This window comes from Salvelinus fontinalis, chromosome 15, assembly GCF_029448725.1.
Source record: "Salvelinus fontinalis isolate EN_2023a chromosome 15, ASM2944872v1, whole genome shotgun sequence".
Lineage (NCBI taxonomy): Eukaryota > Metazoa > Chordata > Actinopteri > Salmoniformes > Salmonidae > Salvelinus > Salvelinus fontinalis.
In genome coordinates, this window is record NC_074679.1 from 20,546,169 (window position 1) to 20,566,967 (window position 20,799).

At 41.0% G+C, this 20,799-nt stretch overlaps 1 protein-coding gene across 3 annotated transcripts in view; it reads left to right on the forward strand.

Moving 5' to 3' along the window:
- LOC129811521 (rho guanine nucleotide exchange factor 10-like) overlaps window positions 1-20,799 on the forward strand; it is a 78,589-nt gene continuing 57,790 nt past the window's right edge. For all 3 annotated transcript variants that reach the window (XM_055862896.1, XM_055862897.1, XM_055862898.1), the window contains exons 1-2: window positions 1-220; window positions 15,815-15,928. In XM_055862896.1, coding sequence (XP_055718871.1) covers window positions 16-220; window positions 15,815-15,928 — 319 coding nt within the window. In that variant the 5' untranslated portion in view covers window positions 1-15. The remainder of the gene's footprint in view (window positions 221-15,814; window positions 15,929-20,799) is intronic.

Sequence of the window (20,799 nt, forward strand, 5' to 3'; positions counted from 1 at the left end):
TCCGAATCTCCACCAATGACTGAGAAGGAGGCGAGGTCTTGGAAGGAGTCAGATTGCGTTGGGAAAAGCTTGGATAATTTCAGTAGAGGAAAATGGAAAAAGGGACAATTCATTTATAGGAGCAGAAGAAGTTCATCCTCAGTGTTTGACAGGGATTTGTTTGCACATCTTTACTGTGGAACTAGGAAAATTAACGACATTCATCAGGATTCAAAATATGGTGAGTTCTATGTGTTGTGGAAAATATACCCGAACTTCAAGATAGTTTGAAAGTAAATTTTATGATTTACAAAACAGTAATATAACTAGTACATTATGTTCAGCTGTAGTTGGACAGTATTCTACGAATGGAAGAGATCTAATTTACATGTTTTCTCTGCAAACAAAGTGAGTGATCGTTCGCCCGGGTGCGCTGTTATAACGTGGCGAGTTGTCTTTGCCAACATGTATCGGTTTGTCAATTGAGAGGCGCGTATCTCATAATAATGTATCCTGTGGGTTTTAATAGTTCGGTTACTATTGTAAACCTTTATGCTTGGAAACATGCAAGGACAAAACAAATGAATGTATAATTGTATCTTTCTCATGCACACAGTACTTAGTCTCTCAGAAATGTCAATGTACGAAATTGGCAGGAACGTGGTTGTCACACCAATGACAAATATTGATGAATTTCTACATGTTCTGTACAAAGTCAATGCCGAAAGTTATGGTTCCCCTCTGTTCTTTTTTCAAGGGTACAGGTGCATGATATTAAAATATATTACATAGTTTTAAGTGGAACCTACATGTAATTATGATTTTTATCCACTCATTACCAAGACAATTAAGGCCTGACAATATAAACAATACTTTCCATCAGAGTTATTACAGGTTCACTGTTTATTTCTGATTAATAAACTAGTCTATAAACTAATAAACCAGGCTACTAATTATAAAATATTGTCATAACTGAGCAAATTTACTGTAGCAGTACTGTATAATACATACCCTTTAGTTTCTGATTAAGTCTAGTTTATAGATTTTAGCCTAGTCCAAAATAATATTGGAATACTTATACATGTTGTACAGTGTATCAGGAAGTTTGATTCAAACACTTTAGAAAGTGTTCCAGAGCACCCACCCCCTAAATCCATTTCAACAAATTCACTTAGTCATCTATAGCATTCCTCAATCAAGCAAGTGCATGACTCCAATGAACTGGAACTTTCTTTGGTAACACTTGTATTAATCAGAAAAGTCTAATTTTAATCAAAATGTTTGGCCAAGTTGTTAGAGTAGCCTACAACCACATCCGATCGAACAGTATTCCAGGAATCTATGTGCCTCGGGCCAGGCTGCTAAAAGATTATTTAGATACGGTGAGCTCTTTGATCTGCTATTGTATTGTCTGGCTCCATGCTTGTCCAGTTCACTTTGCATCAGCACTGGAGAAAGAGTTGGGAGCCTGTGAGATTTGCACACACTATCGGTAATTTGCTTAGCAAATAGCCAGGTCACTTGGCTGCTGTGAGTACAGATGCCTCTACCCCCGGTAATGACTCCTAAAAAGGGATCCCTGGTATTTGGGGAGTGTGAGTACTCTTTGCTGTACCCAGGTCTACTGCAGTCAGTGGTTCTCTAGCTGAGCAGTCAGGTGAAGTGAACCCTGGGCCTTTAGACGGCACGCTCTACCATGCATGACACTTCCTCCTGTAGAAGAAACACCACAGGTACATCACCATCATGCCCTAAACTTCCATCTTTATTTTGGCTCAGCAGCTCTGGTTCCTGGCTTAGCCTTGCATGCTAAACCATAACTCCTTTAGCATCCCACCTAGTTTGTCCTTAGCTTCATACCAGAGGGTTGATTTCAGATTGGGGACACTCTGTTGTTATTCTTTTCCTGGTTGTTATTGTCAATCACAGATGCAGCTGGACAGAATCACTAATTTCCAAAGTGTGTGTGTCGGGTCTGTAAGTTCATCCAGTGGGTAGGGGCTAATGGGAAAGCCTCAGAGTGTCTGGCAGAGGGTGAGAGTCAGGCCAGAGTGCATAGCAGTCTGCAGAGAGGAGCATACTTCTGATTTTTCAGAGGACTGTGCGATCATGCACTAAATCCTCCCATTCACCACTGAGGAGCCACTGAGATGTAATGTGGATCAGCACATCACACAGCCATAGCTGGGTGTGAAACTGACTGACTGGGCCTTTCTTCCCTTGTTCTGGTGGTGGATATGGGAGATTTGTCACCAAAATGTGTATTTACCAGCTATGAACATCTGTGTTCAGAATTGGACTCGAGCTGTGAAGCTTTTAGTTCCGTTGTCAATATTTTTGGACACTATGGATCTGTGACTTTCTCCTATAATGTCTTGTCATTTACATTATTCAATTGTCACTATTACATACAAACCACACTGGCCATGTTGCGTGCGCAAGTATTGCAAAATAAATGTACACACATTATTCAAGCATTTCACCCACACCGCTCGCGCACGTGAACGGCGTCTGCATAGCCAAGCGCTAAAGTAGAACTTGGTTTTATTTGAAACACTCCACGTGCAGCAAGTCCCCTCCTTATTGGTTATCAGGAAGATAGAAATCCACGTGGAGGCTTGAAAGACAAACAAGGATAAATTAATTAAAGATAACTAACTAAAAACTAGGTTTCCCTTTTTAATCTGTGGATTATTCGTTGGAGTAGAGAAACTTACGATTTTATGACTCCGGGTCAAAATTATACAAAGAACCAGCTAAAAAGAGGACCATATGCATGTCAGGTAAAATAACAACCCAATGTTCATCTCCCAGGACAAACTAGCTAGCAATAGCAACTAGCCAGATGTCCATGAATCTTTTATGTGTTTCACACATAATTAATATATTTGAAATTAATATATTTGATTAAAAGTAGATTTTGGTATTTTAACCTGCATGTCATAATCATGTCTGGTGTGGATGGACAAAATCAACATGTGCACGATGGCGCACAGGGACCACATGCGTGGCCGATGTAGTCAGCATGTTAGGGTGACAAACGAAACTCCTCAACACTATCTCCAGTACCCACTCTGAAGTCAGCATAATGCATATTACTGTAAATGTCACAGTTTTGAACTGGCCTGTTGTCATTTGTTGTAATTTGAGGTTGGGAGAGAATTTTGTTCTACTGACATTAAAATGCATCCAGAGCTATTAGCTGGGTAGCTAACAATGACCTATTTGGCCTCTCCCTCTCTACTATTGCCTCACACACTGACATAGTGTTCTGTTCTGTTCTTCCTCTTAAGGCCCCCGTCTGCATTGGGTGGGTGGGGACCTTCTTTCTGAGTGACTGTGGCCTGCGTCTTTAATGGGACATTACATACTGTAGCAACTCCGGTGGTACACTGTTATTTTAGCCAAAAACTGCTGTGTTCAAAGGCCTAGACTGAGAGGGTTAGCCTATTTAGAAGGGAATGATTTCATACACCTCTTCTGTGAAAAATGTGTCAAATGAGTAAGATGGCTGGCCTAGCAAAAAGGTATTCTGTATTTTCAGAAAAGGTCTAACTTGAATATTCTGCCAGAGGTACTCTTTCTAAAGGTTAATCACATCATTTTCAAGCACTCTCTGGGGGAGGACAAGATCTTACATGCACTGCAATCTGTCAAAAGCTTGCTGTGTTCTTCAGTGATGGGTGTGTGTTACCTAGCACTGTTTATGACACCACAGGAATGGATCTCTGCTGTTGTTCTGGACTACACTTCAATTTGGGGATCTCTGATTCATACTCATATTCTCAGTGTAGACACTCAATATTGCCTGATCCCTCCACGTGTCCAAATGTCTATACACCAGGGACCTACCCTAAGAAAGCCAGTGCAGCTTTAACCCTAACCCTAGGGCATGCTATTGAAGTGTATTTCCCACACTAGACACCCATATACTGTAATTACAGCTGCTGATGTGAAATGCCATGCTGCTCCTCTGGCTTATATTGATCCCTGTATCTAGGCCAGCTAACATTTCAGGCCTGTCAGAGGCTTTAGAAAGCAGCTATGAACATGATATTTAGCTATGGAAATGGTATACATTGAGTTACTGCTAACTTGCTCTGTAGATCTATTTAATTTCTCCTTATGGACTCTAATTTCCCAGTCTATGCAAACTGCTCTGCCAAATCATCTGTTATTGCTGACAAATGAGCATTCCTAATGTGCATTGGAACTTTCGATTTATAATGAGAGAAATATCCAATATCCTTTAAGTTCCACTCCTTGAGGGCTGACAGACTGCAGGCTGCTCTCTCACTGTGGTGTTTCAACCGTGCCTCCTCAGCATGTCATAAAACTGCTCTGCCTGGCCCCTTGTCAACACACACACACAGACAGACAGAGAGAGAGAAAGAGAGACAAGGAAAGAAGGTCCTTCTATGCCATCAAAAGGAACCTAAAATTCGGCATACCAATTAGGATTTGGCTAAAAATACTTGAATCAGTGATCGAACACATTGCCCTTTATAGTTGGGAGGTCTGCGGTCTGCTCACCAACCAAGAATTCACAAAATGGGACAAACACCAAATTGAGACTCTGTAACAAAAGAGATGTAAAATATCCTCCGTGTACAACGTAAAACACCAAATAATGCATGCAGAGCAGAATTAGGCCGATACCCGCTAATTATCAAAATCCAGAAAAGAGACGTTAAATTCGACAACCGCCTAAATGGAACCGATTCCCAAACCTTCCATAACAAAGCCATCACCTACAGAGAAATGAACCCGAAGAAGAGCCCCCTAAGCAAACTGGTCCTGGGGCTCTGTTCACAAACAGAGCCCCAGGACAGAAACACAATTAGACCTAACCTAACCAAAGATAATTACTTGACACAATGGAAAGAATTTATAAAAAAACTAGAAGGCTATTTGAAAGTAAAGAGAGTGTACATACACAATACCTGACCAATCTTTTACTATGTACAGACTCAGTGAGCATAGCCTTGCTATTGAAAGAGGCCGCCGAAGGCAGACCTGGCTCTCAAGAGAAGACAGGCTATGTGCACACTGCCCACAAAATGAGGTGGAAACTGAGGTGGAAACTGAGCTGCACTTCCTAACCTCCTGCCAAATGTATGACCATATTAGAGACACATATTTCCCTCAGATTACACAGACACACAAAAAATTCGAAAACAAACTACATTTTGATAAACTCCCATATCTATTGGGTGAAATACCACAGTGTGCAATCACAGCAGCAAGATTTGTGACCTGTTGCCAAAAGAAAAGGGCAACCAGTGAAGAACAAACGCCATTGTAAATACAACCTATATTTATGTATTTTGCCTTTTGTACTTGAAGTATTTGAACATCAGTACAACACTGTATATACACATAATATTACATTTTTAAATGTCTTTATTCTTTTTAACTTTTGTGAGTAATGTTTACTGTTAATGTTTTATTCTTTATTCTTTTTAACTTTTGTGAGTAATGTTTACTGTTAATGTTTTATTGTTTATTTCACTCTTGTTTATCTATTTCACTTGCTTTGGCAATGTAAACATGTTTCCCATGCCAATAAAGCCCTTAAATTGAAATGGAATTGAATTGAGAGATAACTACAGAGAGGGGAGAAGGACAGAGAGAGAGCCTGGCCATTTTAGTATGCTGCAGGGCACTGTCCTCCCCAGCACAAGTGTCTTTGTCATCCCTGCCCATCCATTCAGAGAGGCCTGTTGTGTATAATGGACCACTGATTACAGTAACGCTGGCAATGGGAGAGCATGACACACTGCCAATACCACAGCCATGCAGAGAGCACAGAGAGTCCAAGAAGCAGAATGTGTGTGTGTGGGTCTGTGTGTGGGTCGGTGGGTTTGTATTACTATCCTTGTGGGTACCAGAAGTCACCACAAGGATAGGAAAATTCTCTCAGGTCCCCACGAGGACAAAGGCTATTTTAGGGTTACGATAAGGGTTAGGGGTTAGGGAAATAGGATTTTGAATGGAAATCAATTTTAGGTAGGATGGTAATACTGTGTGCACGGAGAAGGAGAAGGAGAGATGGGCCTAGAGGATTCTCTCTACTGGTGCCAATGTGTACTCCAGAGCAGGCTCTTGGTTTTGTTTGTGACTCTGTCATACAATTTCTGGAATGCCACTCCTCAATAAGGGCGCTTGAGATGTTTTTGGCTTAAAACAAGTGTCAAAAATCTGCTTGGTCACCTGGCTGGCTGCAGTCTTGGTTTAAAAGTGTCCTAGATTGTGATTTTCATTATGTAGTACTGTACTACTGTATGTATACTGTACATGATAATTCCTCACCCTTTGAGAACATGTTTATTATTACTATTGTGACTGGTGTTATTACCAATGCTGATTGTTGTGACTGCACTGGGAACAAAACGGCAGCATTATCTGCAGGCCCTAGATGACAGATTTCCTGTCTGTGCATAGCTAGCTACAGTGTTGCAGACATGTAATGACATGCTTGGCCAAGTCTCATCAGATGGTTCTCTTTTTTCACCCTCTGGTGTCTACAGACCAGTGAGGGCCACTGATTGTCTGAATACCCGGGGCGCGAGGTGGTTGGAGTTGTCGACAAAGCAGCACGACAGATATATGATACCAAGTTTTCAAACTACTGGTAGTTTCTTTGAGAATATGTATAAAGCAATCTGTGCACTTGAGCAACAGCATAAATACAACTCTCACTTTTGCATGTCAAAAACTGAATGACCACTGTTGCACATGCTGCTATTGTTTTGAACAGATTAGATTATACTATTTAGAATAAGCAGCCAGCTCATGAACGAACGAGTACACCAGGGAGAACGCAACAAGCATGCAGATGCAATAAGTGAAAACACATTATCTGGAGATAGCAAGCTAACATAATGTCGCAAAGCATGATGAGTTTGCCAGTTAACTTTCATTTTGAATTAACTTGGCATGGGAGCTAACTGGCTAACAAGCTACCAGCTATCTGCTTATTAAAGGTAGATAACTGGTTAATTTAACCAAAACATCCAAACTATTTCTCAATGTTTCTCGAAATGATTGTAGTTGGCTAATTAATTTGATCATGCTAATTAATTTGATCACACCTGGTTTTATGCTGTTTTAGTCCACACAACATGTCACACTGCCACCTACAGAAAAACCTGATGAACAACATGGGGGGGAAACAATAAGCCACCGTCCTACCAGGTCCACAATGAGAAGGTTCTAGCGAGTGTATTCCCCTATCCTTCGACTCTTCTTTGATTTTAAATCTTTGAAATCTTTTTCCAAACACCCTGTGTGTTTGAATAAAATCATATATATATAGGCTACTGAGCTTGTCTGATGCTTTAAGCACACTGTGGTTAAATAATTGACACACAAATGACTTGAGGGAGCTAGAGATCAAGATGGCCTAACCAGAAGAAAAAAACATGTTCCCAAACCACCTCCTCCCGCTGCTGCTGGCCTTCGCAGATTCTGTAATTATGCTCCTGAAGTTGTTTCATTTCTTTTATAATAAAAAGTCTTTATCTCAAAATCATTCTCATCTAAATAAAAATTACACAGATCTAGAAGTACATTGCCAACTATGTAAAAATTGTCTACATGAAGCCAATAAATGACAACATTGCACCCTGCAGGTAGAAAATATCAAAATAAATCACATTAGCTACGCATGGCCTGTCTGCAAAGAACTTGAAACACTGTATCGACTATCAACTTGGTCCAGCCCAACACTTGTCCCAACAAACTTGAAACATTGTATAAAATATCCTGGACCCTCAGTTTCCCGTGCACTGAGCTGAGCTCCAGAGAGACACAACTGTAGTCTATTTGTTCAAGAGACAGGAAGTAATCAGGTAGACCTATTTTATGACTTTTCCACCAGATCAGAACATTACAGAGAGCTGGAATGATTTTTCAAGTAGGGTACATTAAGGAACTATTTTAATTCTCAATGGATGTAAATATCGACTTATTTTACTTGCTGTTTGAGGTAAATAAAAAAATTGCTTTGAGAAGCGCCACAGTTCATTAGTGGTGTTGAGTTAAGACGATTAGAAACACAATCAGATCCCCAAATAGGCACATTTATAAGCCTACATTTGCCCACAGGCCAGGTAGCCTATAGGCCTACTTCTATGCAGAATCAGGTGCGTGTACTTACTCAACATTGACAGGAGCGCTCCAAACAAAACTGGTAAATGAAAGGAAATAAACCCCAAACAATTCTCACAAGTGTAGCCTAGTTTGTGTGCTCTGCAAACAACGTGTTCCCTCCTACAATGACAACGGTAAGACTGTAGTGATACTATATTGAATGTATTAACAGAAATTATGGTAACCAAACAAACATTGTAGATTTGAAATAATGGGAAATAACAGTAAATGTACTACTGGTGATACTGGTGTGCCATCCTTGCGGCCTCCACAATGGATTAGTCCACTCAGACAGCCATCAATCAAGATGTACCATAACATTACATTTTTTTGTTGCAACTGCTTGACAAAAAATATATGTGTATACACTACCGTTCAAAAGTTTGGGGTCACTTAGAAATGTCCTTGTTTTTTAAAGAAAAGCAAATTTTTTGTCCATTAAAATAACATCAAATTGATCAGAAATACAGTTTAGACATTGTTAATGTTGTAAATGACTATTGTGGCTGGAAACGGCTGATTTTTAATGGAATATCTACGTAGGCGTACAGAGGCCCATTATCAGCAACCATCACTCCTGTGTTCCAATGGCACGTTGTGTTAGCTAATCCAAGTTTATCATTTTAAAAGGCTAATTGATCATTAGAAAACCCTTTTGCAATTATGTTAGCACAGCCTAAAACTGTTGTTCTGATTAAAGAAGCAATAAAACTGGCCTTCTTTAGACTAGTTGAGTATCTGGAGCATCAGCATTTGTGGGTTCGATTGGCCAAAATGGCCAGAAACAAAGTACTTTCTTCTGAAACTTGTCAGTCTATTTTTGTTCTGAGAAATGAAGGCTATTCCATGTGAGAAATTGCCAAGAAACTCAAGATCTCTTACAACGCTGTGTACTACTCCCTTCACAGAACAGCGCAAACTGACTCTAACAAGAATAGAAAGAGGAGCGGGAGGCCCCGGTGCACAACTGAGCAAGAGGACAAGTACATTAGTGTCTAGTTTGAGAAACCGATGCCTCTCAAGTCCTCAACTGGCAGCTTCATTAAATAGTACCCGCAAAACATCAGTCTCAACGTCAACAGTGAAGAGGCGACTTCAGGATGCTGGCCTTCTAGGCAGAGTTCCTCTGTCCAGTGTCTATGTTATTTTGCCCATCTTAGTCTTTTCTTTTTTATTGGCCAGTCTGAGATGTTGATTTTTCTTTGCAACTCTGCCTAGAAGGCCAGCATCCCGGAGTCGCTTCTTCAAGGCAAAGGGTGGCTACTTTGAAGAATCTCAAATCTCAAATATATTTACATTTGTTTAACACTTTTTTTGGTTACTATATGATTCCATATGTGTTATTTCAGAGTTTTGATATCTTCACTATTATTCTACAATGTAGAAAATAGTATAAATAAAGAGAAAACCCTTGAATTAGTAGGTGTGTCCAGACTTTTGACTGGTACTGTATATATATGTATGTATGTTAAAATACATACATATTTGTACTATTTTTTACTATTGTACTATTTTCTTTGACCAATCACAAGTGGGGTGCCGCCTCTAACGCCCTGATGGGTTGGCCATCACTAACTGTTGTCTCAGCTGCCTGCCTACCTGCCATCTAGACCTTCTTTAAAGGAATGTTTGGAGGCCTCCAATAGGCATGATGCTGTGTACTAAGCCTAAGGTGCTGACAGGCAGATAGACAGTGAGTGGTTGTATGTATATGAGAGGACCCCCCTCCCCCCCCCCCCCAGGGAATAATAGAGGCCAGGCAGGATGTCATTTGGCCGAGGTGCGCCTCGTTTCCGCCCAGCAAATAAAAGAGCTGGGAAGAGTAATTTTAGGAGTCAACAGGAGGTAAATGTAGGAATCTCCAGACTTTTTAAAAAGCTGTAATGTCATTACGAGAAAGTCTGGCCTCAGTTTAAGGATTTCTGTAAAAATGAGACAATAGGTTTAATTTAAACATCACGTTAATCAAATAGAAGAAGACATGGGCCATCAGAATAACCATATTAAAGGTATTTATTTGGGAGATGTTTAATGCCAGGAAGGGATGTCTTTCTCTTTCCTCTTGAGGAAGCCCAGAGGATGATGCGTTTCCTCTTCACCCCCTCCCTCCCCACATCTCTCCCTCCCTTCCTTCCTCAGTCACAGCTCGTACAGTACTCCTGAGGATAGCAATGATGAATCATTTTTATCAGCTAAGTTAAGGGTGTAACCCATTCTTTTAGGATTTTTATACATGTCAAGATCTGTCCAGTTAGTCACATCTAGCTCTTCACTTAGGCCAGTTATATTTTGTCTCCAGGGCAAAGATATTCTACCTGACTGTACTCTCCGACATACAGTACAGAAGAAAATGCTGGTCTTGTGTTCACATCCACTGTACTGCCCTGACCCTGTGCTGCTCTGTACTCTGGGTGGAGACAAAAAAACAGAGGAGCTCACATTATTCATAGACAAAACAAGCTTTGAGTCGCTTGTAAATGGTTTATCTTTGGAATGGAGCAGTGGAATGGAGCAGTCTTATTCACAGATGATTGTACTGTATTGTAAGCTTGTCTTATTATGGTGTGAATTGAATTGGAGAGCAGCATGTCTGTTACAGTATGGAACTCACTAGAACTCTACAACAAGAGGCCTCTTATTTAATGGAATGACATTACTGATATATCATCCACCCTTGAGGGGAGTGTAACAGCCTAATTGTATTTGATGGAAGTAGGCTAATGCAGGACTTGTTGACCCACAGAACTTGAAGCTTCTTTTGTTTGATCTTCCATGTGTCCATCTGTGTGTCTGACAGTGGAAGAATACACTGTCTCTCTGGTCTCATGTCTGTGCAGGTCTGTGTGTATCCTGCCTTAGCATGCATGTGACATTTTCCCCCCAGATGTAAAATGAGCCCGCTGTTGTTAACCCCACCCTCACTTTGACCCCTGACCTCACATGCCACTGCAAACCTGTCACTCTACCCAGTACCTCTCAGCCAATAATATGCCTTTTACAGGCTAAAAAGTATTGCTCTGTAATGTGTACATGTGAAGAGTACTGTACATGCAGAAGTTTATTAGAAAATAATGTTACGCTAGCCTAGAATACGCAAACTATATTTCATTAAATTCTACTGAACATCAGATAACAGCTGTTTACAATAAAACATTTTAGCTGTTATTGTCATTGAGTCATTTCTAGCTCTCATCAACAAAACAGAATCTAACTGACCACTGGATTATTTCTAAACTAAATGGGCCTAGTGGCGCAGTGGTCAGACGTCACTACAGACACCCTGGTTCAATTCCAGGCTGTATCACATCTCAATGACTCAAGCCCAGTTCAGGTAATCTCTACCATTGTGACACAGAGTTGTCATAATGCTTCAGCAATTGTACAATACACCAGGGCTGTCAGTAGACACAATATAAGTAACCTAATTGATGTCCCTTTAACTGTCCTGAATGCCTCTACTGATCCTACAGCTATTGTATGCAGTAATCATGTGCCTATGAACCAGATTTATACTGTTAGCACTAAGCTGGTGTGCCCTAGCAGGAAGTCCACTTTGAGCAGCTCACCCTGCACTAACATAAAGAACATGAGCACATATACTGCTGCTAAGCTTCATAGTAAAGCAATGAAAGCAAGTAAAAGCATCCCAGAAGAAAAGTGCTCAAAAGAGCCCACGTTAATACAGTTGAAGTCGTAAGTCTACATACACTTAGGTTGGAGTCATTAAAACTCGTTTTTCAACCACTCCACAAATTTCTTGTTAACAAACTATAGTTTTGGCGGTTGACAGACAGATTATTTCACTTATAATTCACTGTCTCACAATTCCAGTGGGTCAGAAGTTTACATACACTAAGTTGACTGTGCCTTTTAACAGATTGGAAAATTTCAGAAAATGATGTCATGGCTTTAGAAGCTTCTGATAGGCTAATTGACATCATTTGAGTGTACCTGTGGATGTATTTCAAGGCCTACCTTCAAACTCAGTGCCTCTTTGCTTAACATCATGGGAAAATCAAAAGAAATCAGCCAAGATTGTGTATGCTTTGATTGTGTATGCTTTGAAAGTAAATGTGTATATCTACATGTTACCTCTTGGTGGGTTGTGGGAGAAAAGATAAGCCATTCTAGTTAAATTTGTCTTTTGTTTCTGTTAGTCTTTAGTGACATGGATAAAAGTACAGTCTGCTGTCATTCTGATCTAAGAATATTACTCCTGCTTATTATGAAGAAAAAATACATCTGTTTAACTTTGTAAAGTAAAGGTGTGTTTAGAATTATTTTTGTTGTATTAATGCTATTTAATCTCTCCTCAGGCTAATATTATTCTGTTTGTCCTGTGGGTACCTTTGCCACTGTTCCACCCCTTGTGTATTGCGCTGTCATGGTGTATTTGTTTTGTAGACCCTCATCAAGTCTGGTTCAGCCTTGGGAGCAATTTCCAAACGCCTGAAGGTACCACGTTCATCTGTACAAACAATAGTACGCAAGTATAAACACCATGGGACCACGCAGCCGTCATACCGCTCAGGAAGGAGACGTGTTCTGTCTCCTAGAGATGAACGTACCTTGGTGCGTAAGAGTGCAAATCAATCCCAGAACAACAGCAAAGGACCTTGTGAAGATGCTGGAGGAAACAGGTACAAAAGTATCTATATCCACAGTAAAACGAGTCCTATATCGGCATAACCTGAAAGGCCGCTCAGCAAGGAAGAAGCCACTGCTCCGAAACCATCATAAAAAAGCCAGACTACGGTTTGCAACTGCACATGGGGACAAAGATCGTACTTTTGGAGAAATGTTCTCTGGTCTGATGAAACAAAAATAGAACTGTTTGGCCATAATGACCATCGTCATGTTTGGAGGAGAAAGGGGGAGGCTTGCAAGCCGAAGCACACCATGCCAACCGTGAAGCATCATGTTGTGGGGATGCTTTGCTGCAGGATGGACTGGTGCACTTCACAAAATATATGGCATCATGAGGAAGGGAAAGTTATGTGGATATATTAACTTATGGCTGGGGGCAGTATTGAGTACCTTGGATGAATAAGGTGCCCAGCGTAAACTGCCTGCTACTCAGGCCCAGAAGCTAAGATATGAATATTATTAGTATATGTATATTATTTGGATAGAAAACACTCTGAAGTTTCTAAAACTGTTTGAAAGATGTCTGTGAGTATAACAGAACTCATATGGCAGGCAAAAACCTGAGTTCCACTTGTCTTGCCATTTCTGCCTCATAGCGAACACGTAAACAATTCAAACAAAAAACAACGACATAGACTGACAGGTTAATTGTCAGTTATCGATCAATAATGACAAACATACTGGCATTGACTCTATAGCGGACTCTTTACACACTCCTATCTGTCATATCTTAAATTTGAGCCTAGAAGATAGTCTTTGTCCTCATGCCTGGAGGGAAGCCAGACTTTCAGCATGCTTATAGAGACGGGCACTCAACATGTACTGCACTGACACAACTGATGATTGGTTGAAAGAAGAATATAAGAAGATTGTGGGAGCTTCTCTTCAGTGTACCACAGGGTAGCTCTCTAAGCCCTCCTATTTTCTTTACCTATGACCTGGCATTAAACAAAGCATGTTTGTCCATGAATACTGATTATTCAACCATATACGCATTAACAACCACAGTTAATGAAGTCACTGAAACCCCTAGCAAAGAGTTGTATTCTGTTTAGGAATGGGTGGGCAGTAATAAACTGGTCCTGAACATCTCTAAAACTAAGAGCATTGTATTTGGTATAATCATTCTGTAAGTTCTAGACCTCAGCTGAATCTGGTGATGAATGGTGTGGCTGTTGACAAGTTGAGGAGACTAAGTTACTTAGTGTGACAATAGATTGTTAACTGTCATGGTCAAAACATAGATTCAATGATTGAAATGATGGGGAGAGGTTGGTCCTTAATTAAGAGATGCTCTGCTTTTTTGACACCACACTCCAAAAAGCAATCCCTGCAGGTGCTAGTTTCGTCTTATCTTGATTATTGTCCATTCGTGTGGTTGAGTGCTGCAAGGAAAGACCTAGTTAAGCTGCAGCTGGTCCAGAACAGAGCTGCACGCCTTGCTCTTCATTGTAATCAGAGGGCTGATATAAATACCATGCATGCCAGTCTCTCTTGGCTAAGAGTTCAGGAGAGACTGACTGCATCACTTCTTCTTTTTTATAAGAAACATGAAAATTGTGTTAAATTCCAAATTGTTTGCATAGTCAACTTACACAAAGCTCTGACACACACACTTACCCTACCAGACATGCCACCAGGGGTCTTTTCACAGTCCCCAAATCTAGAACAAATTCAAGAAAGCGTACAGTATTATATAGAGCTATTATTGCATGGAACTTCCTTCCATCTCATATTGCTCAAATGAACAGCAAACCTGGTTTCAAAAAACAAATAAAGCAACACCTCACGGTACAACGCCTTTCCTCTATTTTACCTAAATTGTTTATGTGTATGTATTGATATATAGGCTACGTGTGCCATTTTCAAATTGATGTAGTTCTGTTCTTGTCAATTTAATGTTCTGTATTAGGTAATGTTTCATGTTTTGTGTGGACCCCAGAAAGAGTAGCTGCTGCTTTCGCAACAGCTAAAAGGGATCCTAATATAATACCAAAATACCATGGTGTGAACCTGTCAGCTCCACCATGTTTACACACATAGGGTCACTGACCCTAACAATATGTGTTCCCCTAGGGAGCCCCATGCTACCCTCAGTGGATACAATAATCCTGCTCTGACACATACACACACACACACACACAAATACACCACATTAACTGACTGTTTGTGGGGTGAGAGGACATTTTTTTTGTATCTTGATGTTGTTTTTGTTTGTCTTTGTTAGTTGTGGTTCAGATGTCTGGCGCTCAGACAAAAGAGTCAGGAACACAATGCTCCACTTCTGCTTGACTTGACTGAGATTGAGTAACTTGGAATAAAGAGCATGTGGTTGGCAATGGTTGCTTGGTTTTCCATTGGTGGGGTGTGATGCATTGGGAAATACCACTTTATGCTAACTAATCTAAAAAGACTATATGCCATCTTTTGGCATACTTCCATGTATTAGTACTTATGCTCATATTCACTTATACTAGTGATGGGGGCAAAAATCAATGCATTTACTTTATTATTATTATCATCTTTGGGACAATATTATATCGATATATGATGGATTTGTAGCGTTAGCTAGCGCTAGTTAGCTCTACCGGCGCTAAAAGTTTGGTATTTTTCATCCTATAGCTTGTTCTCTTTAAATAATGAGCCAACATGTTTTCAGCACTTTTATTTCCATGACTGATCAAAAACAAATTCTCTCTCTTGTTTCTCTGCAGCAGACATATAGTGAGTAATATGTTTCTATGTACATATAGAATTATGATAATCATGAGAATCGCAATACATATCATATCATCACCTAAGTATCGTGATATTATCGGATCGTGAGGTCCCTGGCAATTTTAAGCCCTAACTTATACTATGTGACCGTACCAGGTAAAACTCTAGTTAGGCTAAAACTTTGCCATGTAGCCCGGAAAAACTCGAGACCTGGTGATGCTTGGGAACATTCTTCTATGCTTGGCTAATTGAATAAGTGTACAGTGAATCACAGCGTGCCACCTCTGACATTCCTCCATGTGTGTGTTTCCTCCAGGGCTATGTGTGATTGAAGAGGACCACCACCAGGCTGCTCAGGGAACCTGTATGCCCAGAGAAACAGCAACCAGTATGGACATCGTGGAAGACTTCCCTCCCCCGCCTCCTGAAAGTAAGTAATGCCAACATCCTCCTCTCCTCTCCTCCCCTCTCTCTCTCTGACTCAATCTCTCCCAACACTTGTAAATCCCCCCGTAGCCAATGAGAACACATGCTGCTGCTCAGGCCTGTCAACAGCTCTGGTTATGGTTTTCTATGCTGAGATGAGTGTGAGGCGCTACTTGGTGATGTCATTATGTCATGTCCGTTGGTGGATTTAGCTTGTCGTCCTGAGATGTTATCAGACAGTAGTGACAGTCTCTACTTGTCCCTTTGTTACCCCTAGTGCAGTTTGTGTGTTCTTGTTAATGTTTTTGAGTAGTCAGTTAATGTTGCTCAAACGAACAGGTCTTAAAGGCTGTTTTGGCTGATGAGGATGGGGATCTATATATCATATTTCCGTTAGCCCTGTTGATGGTAACAGGTTTGAAAGGTCTGTTTCGGCTGACACATTGATGGTCAGTCTAGCTCCCTGAGGGTCTTTTCATGATGGGCAGACCGTGTAAACACATTCCTCTCTGGAGCTCGTGGGCCGTGGAACGAAGGAGTGAGGAGAAGGAGGAGGAGAAATGTGCCACAATTGCGAAGGACAGACAATGTGCCTCAGTATCCGAGCCCTGGCTGAATACTGCAGCATCAGGCACGCGCACACACACACACACGCACCACAGGGAATGGAGCAGGCCAGAGAAATGCCTCCTCTCCAGCTGCGCAGCCACTTGCCTTGTTGCCGTGGCGATGCTGGAGCATGTTGTAAGCCAGTGACTCATTGAGCGGAGCAGTGTGGCAGAGAGGAGGCACGGGAACAGAATCCATATTGTGGTTATTAATTGACAATGAGTGTTGGGGACAGGCCTAGTTTTCTTTCTCTCTCTCTCTCTCTGTGTGTGTGTGTCTCTCTCTCTCTGTGTGTGTGTGTGTGTGTGTGTGTTTGTGTCTCTCTGTGTGTGTCTCTCTGTGTGTGTGTGTGTCTCTCTCTCTGTGTGTGTGTGTGTGTGTGTGTGTGTGTGTGTGTGTGTGTGTGTGTGTGTGTGTGTGTGTGTGTGTGTGTGTGTGTGTGTGTGTGTGTGTGTGTGTGTGTGTGTGTGTGTGTGTTTCTCTCTGTGTGTGTGTTTCTCTCTGTGTGTGTGTTTCTCTCTGTGTGTGTGTGTGTGTTTCTCTCTGTGTGTGTGTGTGTGTGTGTCTCTGTGTGTGCGTGTGTGTCTCTCTCTGTGTGTGTGTGTGTGTGTCTCTGTGTGTGCGTGTGTGTCTCTCTCTCTCTGTGTGTGTGTGTGTGTCTCTGTGTGTGTGTCTCTCTCTCTCTGTGTGTGTGTGTCTCTCTCTCTCTGTGTGTGTGTGTGTGTGTGTGTGTGTGTGTCTCTGTGTGTGCTGGCTAGAGAGAGAGTATTGAGCAGACTGCAGGCACACACATTCTCACAGCGCCAACTATCCATGGCTTCATCATTTACACTTGATCGTGACCAAATTATTGAATGGGCAATTTGAACGAATAATCTGTTCAAGCTTTTATACGATCCCTGTTCCATCACACCCCGCTCTGCTTTACTTGGCCCAGCCTGTGCGTCAGAGAGTAGACACGCACAAGAATGAATATGCATCCCATGTCTCAGCAGTGAAACATCCCTCCAGGCAGCGGCTAGCTGTGCCTTGTCTTTCTATCTGGTCCAACACAGCTATTCATTATCACAGATGGGAACAGCAGATATCACCTCTTTCCAGGTTTTCCCTCCTAATGTTCTGCTCTAGCGCCTTCAAAGTTTAGTTTCAGGGTGTACATAGAGGTCAGAGGTCACAGTTAGACCCCATAGCATAGTCACAGACCATTGTCATAACTTCAGACTGAGGGCTAGAACACTTCCTGTCAACCCCTTAGGGAGTCATGATGGGGATTTAGACTAAAGGGCTCATAGTGCTGTAGAGCTTCAAGTCATTTTGTGTCTCTGAGTGATTGATCTGTGTATCGGAACTGGGGATAAGGACTTTTTTAAGCCTGAGGGGTTAGTAACTTATGAGTAATGTGGTTGATGGTTAGTGAGCCTAACTTGTAGCCTTGCTTACCGTTGTGTATTTATGTTAGATAGTGTTGTTTCTAGTAACGGTTGTCTAAATGTCAGCTTCGAGTTTACTCAGTCAAACAGGAAGTATTTAGCCAGCACAGGAAATGGATAGGGGTCTAAATGAAAAAGGTGTAGGTCTATACTGAGAAATCTTAGTATGAAATCTTCTCATATAGATGAGAAGATTGAATTTTTACCGCTGGTTTGGTCATTCAGGAAATTGTGCCAGAACTTGGGAGAGAAAAGGAAATTTTACTCAGTTTCTTAGCAGGAAGAGTCAGAATATGAGAGTTTACCTTAGTTAACCTAGTCGTGGGGAAACCTGAATCCTGATAGGACAGTAGTGTTTGTACTGGAACTGAGTCGCGTGGGAAATCTGTGGTATGTTAGGAGCAGAGGTGTGCCAGTTTCTGTTAGAAACGTCCACCCGGGCCAGGGAGATAAAGGAGCAGTCTCAGATGGGGTTGTGACCTCTTAAACTGAAGCTCCCACCTCCCATAGGGAAACTGTGTAATAAGAATCTGGATCCAATAGCAAGTCCATGTACTCGGACTCCTGTAGAGAGAAGTGAATGTTTGAATGGGCTGAATACAGAGCATTCCTTTCAGCTATACCACCGATGACTTTTCACTGTGTCACCTTCTGTGAACCCTTTGCCAGCATTCAGCAGGGATTCTAATGTCATGGCTTTTTATCTCTCTTTAGGCTACAGATTTTCCTCTCCTCTTTACACCCCTTTCCCTACTTCACCTCCTTTATTCAGTATGTCAGAAAGTACCAGAGATGTGCTCGCACAATGCCTGTCGAGATTTGATTTGACATGTTTTTTTCTACGCCTTACACAATGGTGTCAGTCGGTGTCCTCAATCTGTCACACGTACAGCTGAATAAACCCCCTGTTACTAAACCAACACACAACCCTCCCAAAGGAACCTCATATAGCAGTGAAAAGAACAATAACCTGGAGAGCAAGACCAGGTTTCCTCTAACCCACCACCATGTCACTTTAAGATGAGTCCTCTGAATTAGGTCTATGGTGACATTTACATTCCATATGCATCCTCAGCACAGTTTAGGTCAGAGAGAGAAAGTGGCTTTCTTTCTTCATCACTATTCCTTCATCAACATTGATCTGAAAGGAGATAATGAAGGAAAGCCAGTTTAGACTATTGAAATGCAGCCCAGGATTCATAGGAAAGTGGTTTTCCTGGTCATTGGGGGTGTGACAACACTGTTCGCCAAATTGCATCGTGTGGATGATGTTAAAAATATTTGTTGGTCTGATGTAATTAATAAGGAGCATCCAGATGCTGCATTTCATTTATTGATAAACATGCACCTAATAAGAAACGGACTTTTAGAACTGTTCAGGCCCCATGGATTGATAAGGAATTGAAAAACTGTATGGTTGAAAGAGATGGGGGGGCAAAAGGAGTGGCAAATAAATCTGGCTGCACATCTGACTGGCTGACTTACTACAAGATGCGATATTATGTGACTAAACTCAACAAAAATAAGAAGAAACAGTATTATGAAGCCAGTACTTTAAATGAAATTATGGGCAGAAAGACAAATTCAACTCCATCTTTCATCGAATCAGATGGCTTATTCATCACAAAACCATTTGATATTGCCAATTATTTTAATGATTACTTTCATTGGCAAGTGGGCAAATATACAGTGGTTGCTCCACTAAAAGTTGTGCGATTATGCTGCGGGACTTAGTAGTAATTTGTGGTTTAGTACGGTACCCTGCGTCACCACTTCATTGCTCCAGACCACCACAAGGGGGAGTTTAGAGCACTGATTATGCTTTTGATTCCCAAGGTGCTACTGTGTCTCTAACTGACAATGAATGGGCAACATAAACCTAAATAGAAACGGATAATTGTGTACAACTTCAGTATTACTTATAAAAACCTTAGTGTAACAACCGTTTTAGTAATTCTATTTTGTTAGGATTATTTTGCTCTTAATGTAGTACTGTAGGCCACTCCCGACCGGTCACGTTATACAGCGTCTTAGTGGCGCAACGGTCAAAGATACTGCATAGCAGTGCAATCTGTGTTGCTACAGATGCTGGTTCAATGCCTTGACTGGGAGACCCATGAGATAACTGTAGTTTTTTGGTTTCTCTCCCTCTAAAAATAGAAATAAATCATTCTAAATAACAAACTGGCTTTATTTACAAATTAGTAACAATGTCTCACCCCATGTTCAAGAATGGCCTTTTTCTTGCTCATTTTACATTATTTGAAAACGAAATAATTTCCAAAATATTGTTGTTTTTTAAACAAAGCGATTTATTACTATTATTAGTATTATTCATTTAGAATTTTATAAAAGCCCGTTGGATATTCTCACAGATATATTATTAACCCTGTTATTAGCAGGACAATATATATTGGTCATTGCTCCCGAGTGGCACACAATGGGATTGCCTTGCAGTTCTCCAGCTGTATACACTGAAAGCGCGCAAGATTCAAGGCATGGGGGCAGGGGGCAACAATGTAACTAATAATGGCATCTTTATGTTTTCGTTAATAAAATAATGATAAAAATACTCTTTTCAAAATGCCGATTTGTTTATTTAGTTACGTCATATTTTTTGAAATACTGTAGGCCGACCGAGGTGACTTGAGTCTCAATAGTGTTGAGTAATGTGCTGTTAAAAGTGGTGTAGGTCTTATTTATTTAAAAAGCATATTGAAGTTAGAAGCAATAGGATTTGAAACAATAGCCTACAACTATTTTAGCACCGTTTGGCGCTGCTCTGAAACAAGCATGGGGACCGGTCTTGATAAATCAATGAGATTTTTATTTTCAC